General features: G+C 33.7%; 1 protein-coding gene across 1 annotated transcript; it reads right to left on the reverse strand.

Annotated features, from left to right (window-relative positions):
• Positions 1 to 1372: 1372 nt before the first annotated feature.
• Positions 1373 to 9453, reverse strand: LOC136275218 (caspase-6-like). Its single transcript, XM_066083494.1, has 8 exons — positions 9296 to 9453; positions 6724 to 6904; positions 6297 to 6403; positions 5765 to 5932; positions 4518 to 4737; positions 2736 to 2915; positions 2352 to 2461; positions 1373 to 2224 (listed from the first exon to the last, which is right to left on the reverse strand). The coding sequence occupies exons 2-8, from the start codon at positions 6869 to 6871 to the stop codon at positions 2078 to 2080; spliced, it is 1080 nt and encodes a 359-aa protein (XP_065939566.1). The 5' UTR covers positions 6872 to 6904; positions 9296 to 9453; the 3' UTR covers positions 1373 to 2077.
• Positions 9454 to 15425: the final 5972 nt, after the last annotated feature.

Consider the following 15425-nt stretch of genomic DNA (forward strand, 5'->3'; position numbering starts at 1 on the left):
GACTTTCTGAGTAAGCTATAGGACTTGCAACCAGGCATTTAGACTTTATATTGAACCATTAGGCAAATTGAATATTACTATTTAAGAATTATCGTTATAAATTGAATGAAATTTTTCAGTTTATAATTCTATTATCTTTCAAGCTGATATGTTTAGCTGTTTATTTATTCATTTACTCATTTTAGCCGGTAAAGTCCTATTTTTAGATTATCTATAATGGTTGGATAGAGAGGAATTCAAAGTGAATTTGAAGTGTGAATCACTGATTGTGGTGACAAAAACATACCCAGATAATCTATGCATTGCGCCAACTCATTATCTCATTAAAAAAATTAAAGTTTTGACGTAATCACACAAATTTCATACATAAAAGGTATGATATTTTCATTTGTAAGGGAGACAATTTGAAGACATGAATATTATTGAGAATAGTGTCACGTGGCATTTAGCTCATGAATAAAGTGTACGTGATTTCTCCATATGAATTCAGTTATACATCCATTCATTACTACATGTAAAGTTTAAGCCATTTACAAACATGTATAACATATGCGCAGACCTAAAGGGAGGGGGGGGGGGATCTCGGCCCAACCCACCCCCTGAAAAATGAAAATTTATTAAATTTACATAGTAACATTATCGCAAATATCCCCCCAATCCCTTGAATAATTTCCTGAATCCGCGCATATATAATGGCAAGGTTTTTTCACACATGTTTCTCATGTGTTAAAATAACGTATCAAATACGTATAGAAAAAACACACATGTTTAACACATGGGAAAAGTAACATATGTTACACATGTGTGTATGTATACATGCATTTATACACACATGTTTACCATATGTTTTTGAACTCATGTTTAACATGTGTTGAAAAACCACGCATGATTTACATGTAATACATAATTTATACGTATGTTTGATCACAACATATGTAAAACATACGTGGCACATTTTGCTGTGTACCTTTGCATGTGTTGTTAGATGAAAATAAATTTACACCAACTACCAACGCTCTTAAAATATCAAACTTATAACTACTAAATTCCAAATAAACAAAAACATGTAGGAACAAGAAGAAAAAAAATCTCTTGAACACATTACCCATATATTTACTAGCTGACAAACAAAGCAAGCTGAACCGGCTATAAAAGAATACATGTCCGTCTATAAAAACTGTTCCATATTCAATGGGTACCGTTGATTAATTAGTCCTAAATCTATCCGCAATGTTTACAACATTAAAGACCTGCGAAACGAGGCACCCGTTTGATGTCGTTACCGGACCGCAATCTGACCACTACGCCCATACCAGTCATTTATATACCCGTTTTAGCATTCTCCTGACGTATTTATAAAACGACCTATACATGACAGAAAATCATTTTTAATAAAAATATGGAACATTCTTATGTAAAAATGGAATCAAGTTTATAACGGTACAAATCAAAAGTGGTTGACCATGGTAGATTTTCTACGAAACATGTTTAGATTTACAGATGTATGCAACAATCAATTGACATAGTATGCAATTAGCTAGTTAGAATAAATACATGTTTTTTGTTGTATTTCCACGTTGTTTGCATTCTTTTCCATGGCTTAATTCCATTTACATAATAGATACGTTAAGAACCAATATACATTCTGAATAAACAAAACACTGATTTATTTTACCTTATTAAATTTATTGTTATTAATAAAGTTGTTTTGATTTCATTATACATAATATTTATACCATTGACAAAAATGTACATTCCAACTTATTTTTTACTTGGTGAATTTTACAAGTTTGTTAAAAAATGTATCAAAGGCATAAGTATACACTGTGCCAATACACTTAATGGTGTTATAATATTCATGTACATATATCACTTTTTCCAAAGGTTTCCACTTTTTCTGACTAAGACAACTGCACAAGATATTTTATTTAAAAAAATATTTTTTTTATATTTCTAACAAATGAAATAAAACATGCTTATTATGTGCTACATGAAAGTTTTCTGTCATGAGCAAGGCCGAAGAATGCCTAGACATAAATTTTCCTTCACATTTCTTATTCAATCTTATTTTCAACTTCTATTTACACTTCGGGTGGACTTCTTTGTCTCCGCATATTCCAGGGAAAAAATAAAGCTTTTTTCTGAGAGATGATTCGTACTTCGATACAGTCACATAATGGCTTCCTTCATCCTCCGCTTTGCCTTTGCTTACAATATAATTCACCTGACAAAACAAAGTGTGTTAATGTAAAGAGTTTAATTTACCACATGCACTTCATAACCATACTTGACAAATTTAAAATTAATACTGTTTTTTTTTATTGATATATTTATTAAAAATTGAATCTTACCTTTCCAAGCATTTCAACCAAATCTTTGACATGTGATTCAAATTTAAAGATCCACACAATGGCTTGAATAAACCAGGATCCAGCATCAGTCCTCCTCCACGATAGTGCACCTACAAAAAGCAGGACACTAGTTTTATTCATGGCATATATGATAAGATTTAAACAAAATATATCTTTTAGGTTCATGTATTTAATGTATACTAATCTGAAAAAAATATGCTGTTAGGTAAGGCAAAAATTGATTTGTGATTTTTTTTTCTCATGTATATATTGACTATGGCCTATGATATTGGTCAATAACTCATCGACTATGGCATGGTAAGTGATGCCAATCTTCAAAAGTCGAGCACACATTTAAGTAACAGGTCCAAAACATTACATTACCTTCTGGTGTTGAGTAGGCCACAAGAAAGTCTGATTTGGAATGGACGGTTTGTGTGGCGGATATATTGGGTTCCAGATTAACTTTTGCATCCACAGACACATCAACACTATCACAACCACCAGACCCCTCTGATCTGTTGTTCGTGGGACTTCCCGCTGAACAAACAATCTCTCCTTTGCCTGCACATGCACGTAAACATTATATGTTAATAAGAGTGGTCATTGCTTTCATTCATTAAAACAAGAGTGCATTAGAGCAAGCCCCTTATACCTATTTTTTTAAATTACTAAACATGGTTCTTAAGATCAATTCTATGTAAGAATCAAAATTTGGTGGCCACGCATAGATAGATTTTCTTTATACTTGACAATTTGATAGACTTTGGTAAATAAAAAAGCCTAACACCATTTGTTTGTTGCTATGTGGTCCCGTTGCCATGGTAACTGGGGGTAAAGATGTAAAAATGGCATTTTAATGCTTATTTGAGAACATATTGTGATTATGTGCAGAACTTGGGGTTTCCAGGGTAGAATATATTATTAAAAATAGCTGTCTTTTTTCAAAAGAAACAAAAACATTCATGGAGAAACGCATAATATAAGAGCGTTTCCATGGTTACTAAACCGAAATTTTAAAATATGTTTTCTTCATCTAATTTGAATAAAAAGTGCAAATCTTGGATTTTTTGGTAAACAATATTATGATTGTGCAATTAAAAATTTAAAAATAAAATTTGAGAACAGTTGCTATGGTAACAAGCTTAAATATAAGGAAAATTATTATATTTTTAGGCATCTTTAAATGGATATTATTTAGATATAATGAATAAATATATAAAATCAAATGGTGAGAAAAAATAAAGTATGTCCTTCACTATAATGACACTATAAAAATTCTGAAATTTTCTAAAAATAACTGCCGTTGCTATGGACTTTTCAAAAAGTAAGAATTTCTGTGTGATTTTCAGCTTAATTTTCCATAGCAACAACACTTCTCTGTTGCATAACAAAGGTTTTTGTGATATATAATGAAAATTTAGATATATTTCACAAGTAAAACAATTGCATAAAAATTCTTAAATAAGAAATGAAAGCATATCAAAATAATCTTAAATTTCTCAGTTTTTCTTAATTATTGGCCTTGTTGCCATAGCAACGGATGTCAATTTTCATGATAAAATATGTATTGCATAAACATTGATATGGATGTAAAAAGTAAACAGTTTCCCATTTGGGCTTATTAAAAAACCGCAGAAAACTGATTTCAAATATTTGTAACGGTTTCCATGGTAACATTAAAAAGTTTTGGTTTCTCCATCAATTTTCTTATATAATTAAATTATTGAAAATAGGAAAAAGGCTGTTTTATGTCTTTGATAGTTTACATTAGTGAGATAAACCTTCTAATATGGCTTCAAAGTAGGTAGGTTTTGCTATTTTCCCATCTTTAGCCTCGATTACGATGGCAACAGTTACCCCCAGCAACCAATTTTAAGTGGTTTTTTGCGTTTTACACCTAGGTGTGTCTATGTATGAAATATAAGGAAAATTTGTGACTATGCGTGGCCAGACCCTTTTATAAATCAATGATTCTTCTATTGAATTGACCTTAATTATTAAAAAAAAATCATTATACTGAGGTCATTGCTCAGACATAAAATCAAGCTATATCAGGTACACATCTAGTTTTCAATGCAGCTATTAAAAACGGATTTCTCTTTTACAAATTATGTTAATATAAAAAGCGTAGACAAGATTTACAAATGTTTTACTCAGACTAACCACCACGACAGGCCTGTATTAGGAAAATTTTGGGCTTTTCATTCATTTCCGGACAGTTGTTTGGTTCAAACATCTCTGTGAGTGTTGTCAATGGAACATACTCTCCATCAGTGCCACACATTCCGTTTTCATTTCCATGAGTTAAAATTATGAAAACGAAACAGTCACTATCCTTAATTTTGACATCTTTGCTGATAGATTTAGTACGGTTCATTATTTCCTAAAAAAAATATTGTCGAAATTGACTTTTCCTTGGGCTGTATTTACAATGAAGCGCATTGAAGTGGTAACAGTTTTCGTTTGAATGGAATGTCCTACACTTTGTATCGAACGTCAATTGTTACATAAGACACGCCCATTTCTTCTATAACTAGGAAAACAGTATTCGTAACAATGCTTTAGGAACCACTCATCTTCTAAACAACACAAGCAGGGCCGCGGACCCTCGAAATGTGGACACAAGCTGAATCCCGATATTTTCTCCCTATATGTTTTCCATGCCCCGCGCATATCCCAGTCCTCTCAACAGGCTGCCAACACAGAAACAAATGCAGAAGATCGAAGAAGATGAATTTAAGAATGTAGCTTACCCCTCTAAATCGAAAAACTAAAACATGTGCATATACGTTGTAAAAAAATTGTCTTTATTTGCAATACAGTACATGTAACAGGAAGTTCAAAACACAAATGTGTTACTAAAATATTCTTATTTTGAACAATATCACTGTTTCTGAACATAGTTGGAAAGAAAGAAAGATAAGAAAGAAAGCAAGTGTCTGTTTTTGTTTTTGTGTATATTGCACGTGTGTGAAATTCCTGCCTGTGCTGTTTAGAAGAGGGGCGGTTCCTAAAGCATTGTGACGAATACTGTTTTCCTCGTTTCAAGAGAAATGGGTGTGTCTTATGTAACAATTGACGTTCGATACAAAGTTTAGAACATTCCATTTAAACGAACATTTTTACCACTTCAATGCGCTTCATTGTAAATACCTTATTGACATGATCTTCAACGTGAATTAACATACAAATAGATTGAACAAAAATAAAAAAATAAATGCTTTGTTTCTTAAGCACCGGGACATCAGATGGAGTGCGACTTCTTTGAATCGTTATATTGTCATACTGACAAGAAGAATAACTTTTGATTTTATTGTCAAATTTCACGTTTGATCTTCATACCCGATTTAACCTTTTAATATAGAAGTTTTGAATGAACGCTGTTTCAATAAAATAAAGGAATGACTTACCGAAGCTTTTAAATTATTTTCTACTATAACTTCAAAATGAAGGTCTGTGAACAACCTTGTTAGATTGTCTCTATCAAAATGTGTTCCTTCTCTCAGAGGAAGATTGTCAAATTGTTCGTTGTTGATGAGGTACACCAATCCTCGACGTTCTCGTCGCATACTGTATACCTACAGAAAAAAACGAACGTAAGCATATTTCACATACAAAATACAATAACATTTTATTAATCAATAAAAAAAGGTTTCTGCATAGAAGTTATAGGTTTATGCAAAGGCTAATGATGTTTAGATCAAGTATCAACAGAACACGTATCTATTATCATTTTCGATGTCTTAATGGTGTGTTAATTTCGTATAGTTTGTTGTATGACATTCCTGGTTAACCCTTTAGTTATACGGTAGAGAGCTTGATTTGTATGGCATTAGACCTGGGTTTAAACCCAAAGAGAGACAATGTTTCTCTGTTTCATATCAGATGTTACTGGTTGGGGATTATAATTATGTGTATATTTTTATCGCTGATGAAAAAAACCTCCTCTGTGTTGGTATATTGTAGAAAGCAGCAAGGGTGGTCAGGCTTTAGATAGGTCACAGGCTCTTTCATCATGGCATAATGTTCTTTGCGTGAAGGAGGCCATTCTGTACAACAAGTGAATTAGTATTGCCATTTAACAACTATGTAAAAACTGAGAATACATGGAAAATCGTGGCACTTTTATTGACCAGTTGTTTTGTAGAATAATTATCAATGTTTTAATGACTGAACAATAAAAAACATTTTTATAAAATTACATTCAAAACAATAAATAAAAATTTTAATTGCTTAATCACTGTAAAAAATCATTTCATTGTAGGAGAAAGAAATGCTGAAGATGTGTTTTATTTTAACTTTAACTACATAGGCTGTTGAAAATGAATATTGACTTATTTCATTTAAGGTTAAGAGTTTGACTACTTACCCGATGGATCCTTCGTTTGAGCATGCTGTTCCTGAGCTAAAAGATAGGGAGCCAACCTATCGGCACAGTGTTGGTTGTGTGTCTTCATGAAGGCATCATACAAACACCGGGGGACCCTGGGACCTCGTCTCAGCAGAATATCTAACATCTTTTCTACTTTATTGGATGTGGTGCTCTCTCCCTATAATATTATTGATTATTGCACCGTGTGATACAATACTACTATTTTGGCATCCAGACGTAAAGTTTACCTTTTCTACTGTTATGTAAAACAATATTCAGACAATGTGCTAGTTGCATTTAATTTAATTGAAACTATTAGGATAAACCGCAATCGCCAGCTTCATTCCTTTCAAAAAATTGAAAACTATTCAAAAAGAAAATACAGTATTCCTTTAGCCAAAAAATATATTAAAAATCCACATTTGCTTTCCTAACTGCAACCACATTGTATGGTTTGAATAACGTTTTAGCACAATTAAATCTAGTGTTAGGGAAGTGTTTATATAAATATTTGCGTTTTGATGCAGTGGTTGAATAAAAAAGATATTTTGTCAAACATTAAACCGTTCATATTAACTACACTTATACGTGAAATACAGTTCATTCAAAGTTGTTTTTGAATGGTTATAACGACGATGGACTTTATCATTTGTAATTGTTAATACGTACTTTCACTCTTAAACAATACGTACACATATATAAAAACAATACTAAGAATACATAACGAGGAAGCACACATCTGTCATAACGCAAATCTAGTGCTCTGTATTCATGATTTCATGTAAGTGTTATTCTGCACGAATCCTGATTTGTCTTCATATATTTCCAATGACAATGTATGTTAATATCAGGGGATTGACTTGCCTAGATTTGTTTATTTATATTTTTTCGACTTTTCCTACAGCAGTTTGTCTAGACATTTGTATGGAGCGGTTATTTTCTTGCAACATTCATTGAGTGTCACTAAATTCTTTTGCAAACATGGACCACATACTTCATTTAAAACGAAGATATGCTTCGCGGAAATATTTTTGTGATCGGCTTCGGCTGATCACTGTTGTGTCCATATGAGGCATCCGCCAATGCTTTCACGTGCGCACACATTCCGCTTGCATAAGTAGTTCTTATAAATACTTGAAGTTTGGTTTAGTATTATCATATCATTATACTCAGTTTTATTTCATTTCATTTACCTTAATTAAGAGATGCAAACATACATGAAATACATTTCGACCTGTTAATTTAAGAATGCACATTTTGTCTCACGCGTAAGAATTTTGATCGAAAGATTCATTCAGTAATGCAGTTGACCTCGATGAACTGACCTCAATCATAAGAAGATGCTCCATGAACAGACCTCGATCTATTGATGTTGCATAATAGTAGCTAGGAAGACGGTTTGATTTATAAACAAGGTTACGTAATAATGCGACCTCAATAGCAAGTTATGAAGGCATTCAATGTTTCTCAGTCGCATTAAATTATTCTAATACAACTCTTTTTTTGTATACGTGTAAATGCTCTTTGAAGAGCCCTACTAAGTATTCTGAGGAGAAGAAGAAGAAGAAGAAGAAGAAGAAGAAGAAGATACATTAACATTTAATAATTACGTTAAAAATGTAAAACTAGACAAGGAGTTTTCGAACAACTTTCCCCAAATTTATTTCAAAATTAAATTTGTTGACGGTTTATAATGATGAAATTATGATGTACAGATTCAAAATATTCAATATTGTGTAAAAATACAGTACCTTTTTAATTATTTTACATCAAACTGATCATGTTGATTGCTTCTAGCTTTCAGTATATCATTTTTGCCGATCATTCCTTTAAAAGGAATACTTGTTTTTAATTGCTTTCACACCTTTTTACGATAGAGAGCCCTAACACATGGTTGATATGTTGGAGGTCTTATTGCTTTAAATACCAAGTTATGCTGGTTATAATCGCTCCCCCGGGTTTTTTTTTTTTCGACACATACCGATCCCCTTGCCCAAAACAACTACTATTTAATCGCTGATGATTACTCTATTCCATTTTCTATGAATTTTCCAAGCAATATGTTATTCACACTGACAACAGAAAATTTGGGTTTCACGTTTGGTTTCTGAAACCAATCACTGCTTTACCCTAGGTCCTGCTTAAAACTTGATCTGGTACAGAATCGATAAACGCACTGGTTGTGGTTTTTTGCGATTTTTCTTCACTAATCTCTCAAAAATACGAAATATTGCCTCCCTTGCTTTAAACTCTCTATCAGAATTACGTTTAAAAATCATATGCGCAGGATTTGGGCTTATTTTAACTCTAAATTTTCTATTGATGCATTTGATATTATAAGAATCGATAGGTGGAACCTCTATTGCACGTGACGTTATTTATGACGTTTATAAATTAGTGTGCGTGTGGCTGTCACCGAAAAATTAGGAATGGAAATGCTTCTTTTGCTTCGTTTTACGACCGCCTTTTGAGTACTGTATTATAGTAAGATGTTGTAGTTTTTTGACTGTGGAACTATGTTTAACTATTTTCTTTTATAGAAATTTGGCATGTTATATGTCCTATATACCTTTATTTGTTCTTTCAGATAGTCTGTTATGATCTGAGGGGTTGTTTCCCCAACCAAACATTCCACAACTTCAAGGGGGTCGGCGATGTTGTCTCTGAAGAAGGCCCTGTTGCTGAAGATATAATCTTTCCACGTGACTCCATCTTTATAATCTGAAAGAGTATTTTTTTATCTTGCATTAAAACAAAACAAAAAGTATAGCTTATCAAAGGTTGCCACACAAGTTTCTGTCCTTAGGGTGGTAATGTTTCAGTTTCGATGTATTCAGCTCCTAGATTATCAAATTGCTATGATAATACTAGACGATTACCCTTGCAAGCGCAAGAAATTACCACTTTACAGATTATTATGATAGTGTTGAATATGTTGAACCATATCTTTTGTTCATTTTTTCCTTATCTTATTTTTTGAAATTGAAATAAAAAATCAAACTGCATTGTTGGATATTTTGAGGAGCGGGCAGGGATGAAAAATCTAAACTGAAATGGATATATATATACATATATGTGGCCTTAATCATGTTTGTTGCAGCTGACTAAAAATTTTATTTTTTATCGTATTTTTTTCAATCCAGTGAATGGATATCATTCTCTAAATTTGGGTCTTTAGGTCAGTTTTCAATATAATTTCTATTATTTTCCCAAATAAGAACTTCGGATAAAAGACTGTTTTGAAAAACAATCTATAGAGCGGAAGGGGGCATTAGACTTCCCAGTTTTATGCATGCATTTTTTATCCATATAGACGTAGAATACAACAATCTGTTTATTAATGTTTACAAATTAATGTATTAAGATTACAATCAATCTACTGTGGTATGAAAATATATGAAATTAAAACACGCTAGGTTGTGCATTAGTATCCATAAGCATGCACATTTTAAACCAGAGTTGTACGATTCAAAATGTCTGCCCGATGGTTAGTTCGCCCTATACTTTCCGCCATGATGCCAATCAGTCAACCCAGATTTTATATTGGCACCTCGTTCTGAAAATTTAATTTATTTCCTTTAATACATAAACTGCAATGATTCTTAACTTTTTGTATTAATCGAAATCCGATCCAAGGTATCTGCCTGCGATGCATGATGAACTCTTCCTACACTTTTTGTTAATGAGTCAATCCGTGTTCTTGGTACCACGTTCTGGAAAGTTCTATCACATTCTCTCAACAGAGGCCTTGCCTCGCAAGCGAATGAGAATGAAAATTAAAATCGCCCACTAAAGAAACGAATTGTCTCATTTTATGTATGCAACATTTGTCAAATCATAACCTATATGTACTCTCTAAATAGGCTCTCATTAAGATTAAGATATCAATATATTCACTCTTTACGTAATCATTCAATAATGTTTCATTGCAAGTATATATTTTGATCGAGAATATCCCTGACTTGGATCCTCCAAAGCGTGTCAACCACCTTAATCTCATATTTGCAATTTCGGGCTTCTTTATCAATCAAAGTACTGAAGTACTGAAAGCCGGGCTCTTTTGGTGTGTCTTTATGCATATTGTGTAGTAAAGACTGAAAATCTCTCTCTCTCTCTCTCTCTCTCTCTCTCTCTCTCTCTCTCTCTCTCTCTCTCTCTCTATCATGCTTTTAATGTCGGAAAATCGTCGGAGAGCGACCAAATTTTGCAAGCGGCTATGCGGCTATAAACAAAAATATGTCTGTCTAGTAGAAAACAGTTCAACAGTTGCTGCCTTGAATTTTGCAACAAGCGTAACGGTTATATATCTATCGTGTCAAAGATTTTACTTCTGTTTATTTTGTTTTTCTTCTAAAGTTTAGCGCGATTTTAATCAAAATACTTTCTCGGGGTTTGAATATGGCTATTGTTCGGAAAAAGCTTTTGTTACGTTCAAATGTTGGTTTATCTCATTTACTCGTTTATCTAAGTTCATGATAGTAAAAACGTCAAATGTCTTAGAGTTTTAGACTATTGAGAATCAAAATTTGTACATGACAAATTTTGATTCTCAATAATATAAATATTTGTAAAGGACATATCCTATCCCCATTTCCTCAATGCGTAGCAAAGAAGTTCATGGAAATTCATGCGCATTGTATGTGTCCAAAATGCATTGTCTAGTTTTTAAAACACGTTATTAATAAGAAAACTAAAAGATATAGACAATTCTCTTGAAATAAAAAAAAACAATGCCAACACTTTTAACAAAACATGGCTCTTTGTGTAACTATTTGGTATAGCGGAACCTTTTACTTTGACGCTGTTTGGTTTTTTGTTTACTTTTAAAGTTGTGCTATTTATAGTAACATTGGCGATTTGCCTGCCTACAGCCAGGACCCTGCTTTCAGCAGAGCCCGGCTAAAAATGAAAGTAGGTTTTTGATGATCAATGATTGCTCGACGGACTACTGTAACATTGAGCGAGAATAGAATAACTGAAGAAATCGGCCAACGACGCATAGACAGATGTAAGTGGACCACAAATTGGTCGATCAACGAAAAAAAAACCCCGATATCGTTCTAGACAACGGCTGATGAACTGTCGACTGTCAACCGAATACCCCCCTCTCCCAATCCACCCCCACCCCTTATAAAAAAAATCAGGCGTTTGTCGTTATTGGAAATGTTAATGGAGTTTTAATCTATTCAGCTATATTAAATTTAAAATGTTCTTAAAAACAATTTTACACTCTTGATTAAAATCATTATCTTTCTTGTATAACATCTTTTATATTACTTGTTTTTTTTTTATCATTTTTTTCGGTAAAATATGCACAAGTTCATACACCGGTATTTTAATTGTATAGCGAGTTAATAAAATTCCTTTTCGTGATCTTGTCTACAATTTTAGAATTCATCTTTATCAAGCACTTAAAAAATTGTTTATTAACCTCGATCGGGAGAGAGGAGATAAGCGATAAGCGCGTGCTGTGATCATTGTGACGTCACAAAAACGTTCATACAGAATTTAACGTTTTCGCTTTGCTAAAGGTTCATATAAAGACAAAAACTTGCAAAAGTAAATATTTAAGAAATAAACAGCAATTTTAAAAGTTCACCGGGATATGAGGTTGGTTGGTCACGTGATCAAATACTTCGGGCTTCACAGTATTTGATCACGTGACCAACAATTTGATGACGTACCAACCAACTTCACATCCCGTTGAACTTTTTAACATTGCTGTTTATTACTTATATTTACGTTTGAATTATGACAAATTGTTCATAACTGTTTACTGAGATAAGGAGACAGAAAAGTGTCAGAACAAGACAGAGAAATAATAGATTTAAAATGATTCACAGACTCAAGGAGCTACCCAATGAAAACCTGATGGAGGATGTTCCTAATGCGTTCGGAATAGATTTAAATTTCGTTCGAATTCATCGCGTCGGTCCACCCAGGCGCGGTCCCGTGCCACGTTTAATCGTGGGTAACTTGGAGAACTACCAGAAAAAGGAAGAGATCCTAAATATACAACGGGACTTTAGGCGGGCATCCAATTTCAATGTATCTGAACAGTTTCCAGCAGCAGTAGTGGAGGAAAGGAAGTACTTGTATGAACTCCAGCGCAAGTACACCTCACAAAATGTGGAAACCCGGGTGCGGGGAAACAAGCTCGTTTTTTAAGAATAATGGAAACATATACAGGGAAAAAAGTACTTTTCCCTCGAGCGGAAGATGTACTCTATTGTGGTGAAGATGAATGTCAAAAGCTTCAAGAGTTTCCAGCTGTCATCAGTGACGAAAAACAGGAACGCAGGAGCAGATTCATTGCCAGCGGCTCTGCAGTCAAAATATATGGCGAGGTCCGTAACCTCTACAAAAAATATGTTCCCTACCTAAATATGCACAAGCGAATCATCGCATCATTGTATATCACTTCCGGGATAAGCACGGAAAATTGATCGAAGGCTCAATGGATGATGGGAAATTCGGCGCGGGGAGGAACTGATTATAGCATATGGAAGAACGGGGATATTAAAACATCGCATGCGTAGTTACAAGGTGGTACGTTGGTGAGCATCTCGGAAAAGCAGGCTTCGGCTATTTCGGAACTATATATTCCGTCCATGATGCGCGTACCGACTTTAATATTATTGTGTTTAATATAACTTCCGGTTTGTGATATCATAACGTTGTAAGTTGTCTTATTTAGATAGGGTTCGGGATTTTTGGTTTCTATCCTGTCTTTGCATGAATGTGAGAGTGAGTGATTACAAATGTACAGAGATGAACGTAACCAATGTTTGTCAGTATACATTGTTTGCCCTTCTCCGTCGAATATGCCTTGCTACTTTTTACTTTCTTGTATAACGTTATAATTAACTAATTACCTTTTTTTATTCTTATGAGTGTGTCTTTGCTATCTCTCAACTGTAGAGGTCCTCAGGGTTTAGAAAAGAGAAGGGATGTGTTTAACTTTTTAAAACAGAAACAAAAGTCGATTTATTTTTTAAAAGATACACATTTCACTGAGGAGGATGAAACTATAGTTAGATCAATATGGAGATTTGAAATTGTTATAAGCCCATGCAGAACTGAACCAGAGGGGCAGCTATTTTATTAGTTCCCTACCGGTTTTCACCGGAGGGGACTATAGCTTTTCTCTGCGTCCGTCAGTTCGTCCGTCTGTCCGTCTGTCTGTCCGTCCGTTTTTCTGCCCCACTTCAGTTTTCCACACTTCTTTTCTTTATGCGTTTGAGTAATGATATGAAATTTGCTAAACAGCTTCAAAATGTCAAACTACAGATCAGGTTTACATTTTTTTTTTCGAGAAAATTAATTTTTATATTCCAATTTTTTAATGTTTGGGTTCGTTATCGGGTCCGGTGTGAATTGAATAAACGAGGAAAGTAGGCCTAATATTATCGTGCATTACTTGGACCATTCCTTGTATTGTTTATAACAAACAATTAACTTCTGTAAAATAGTGTCAAGCATTGTGTGGAATTTAATCGACAGGTTTTTTTATTATTACAATCGGGATACAGAAGACGATAAAAAATGATAATCTGCATAACAGTGCATTGTTTTTATAAATTTCTACAAACCGGCAGGGGACGTGTATTGCTAATGCAATACTCTCAGAGTGCTTGTTAAATAATAATGTTGAATATGAAATATTACAGACAACATATGATACAAGAATAGAATTCCCCCGCCTGTCAAGCAGTATACTAGTATACTGTATTTGAAATTTCAATATTTTCAAACATTTAGGGCTGTTCCAGAATTAAATGTGTGGGGAGGTTGGGAGGAACATCTTTTACCCCAACCACCCATTTTTTTTTCTATTTTTCGTGTCGCAAATATATCCAAAATACTACAATCTCAAAGAACTTGACCAAAGTATTAGTGGTATAAACATTTGGTATAAATGTAATGAAAATCCGTCAAAATGTGTAGGCATGAGCGCGCTTACAAGGTCACAAAGTCCCATAACTCAAACAAAAAGTATTGACCAATGCTGATTTTCGAAATTGACCAAGGTAATAGTAGTAAAAACATTTGGTATAAATTAAATGAAAATCCGTCAAAATTTGTAAGCATGAGAGCGCTAACAAAAAGTGTGATAAATCCGTCAAAATTTGTAGGCATGAGAGCGCTAGCTTACAAGGTCAATTTTTGGATAAAACAGAGTCATTATTGTGGTCGAAGTCCTATAATTCCAACAAAAAGTATCGACCAATGCTGATTTTCAAACTTGACCAACGTATTAGTGGTATAAACATTTGGTATAAATTTAATGAAAATCCGTCACAATTTGTAGGCATGAGAGCGCTGACAAAAAAGTGTGACGGACGGAAACACGGACGCACGGACAGACAGACGCCCGGACGCCCGGCATTTCTATGTCCCCGCTCCGCGTTGCGGCGGGGGACAAAAATGGGAAATTACTTAGCAATTGAATTAACACTAGAAAACATAATATTCCTTTAATAAATATGTATGGACCTAATTGAGTCGACCAGATTTCTATGAAAATTTTCACAGTAGTGAAGAACACTTTTATGGGGATTTTGTGGTGATAGGAGGCGATTTTAATTTGGTTCAAGATACTTCTTTAGATTACAATAATTACAAACACATAGAAAACCCCTAAGCCATAAAAGTGTTACTTTACTTAAAAGAAAAATCAAATTTGAAAGACCCATGGA

This window comes from Magallana gigas, chromosome 1 (genome assembly GCF_963853765.1).
Source record: "Magallana gigas chromosome 1, xbMagGiga1.1, whole genome shotgun sequence".
In the NCBI taxonomy this organism is placed as follows: domain Eukaryota; kingdom Metazoa; phylum Mollusca; class Bivalvia; order Ostreida; family Ostreidae; genus Magallana; species Magallana gigas.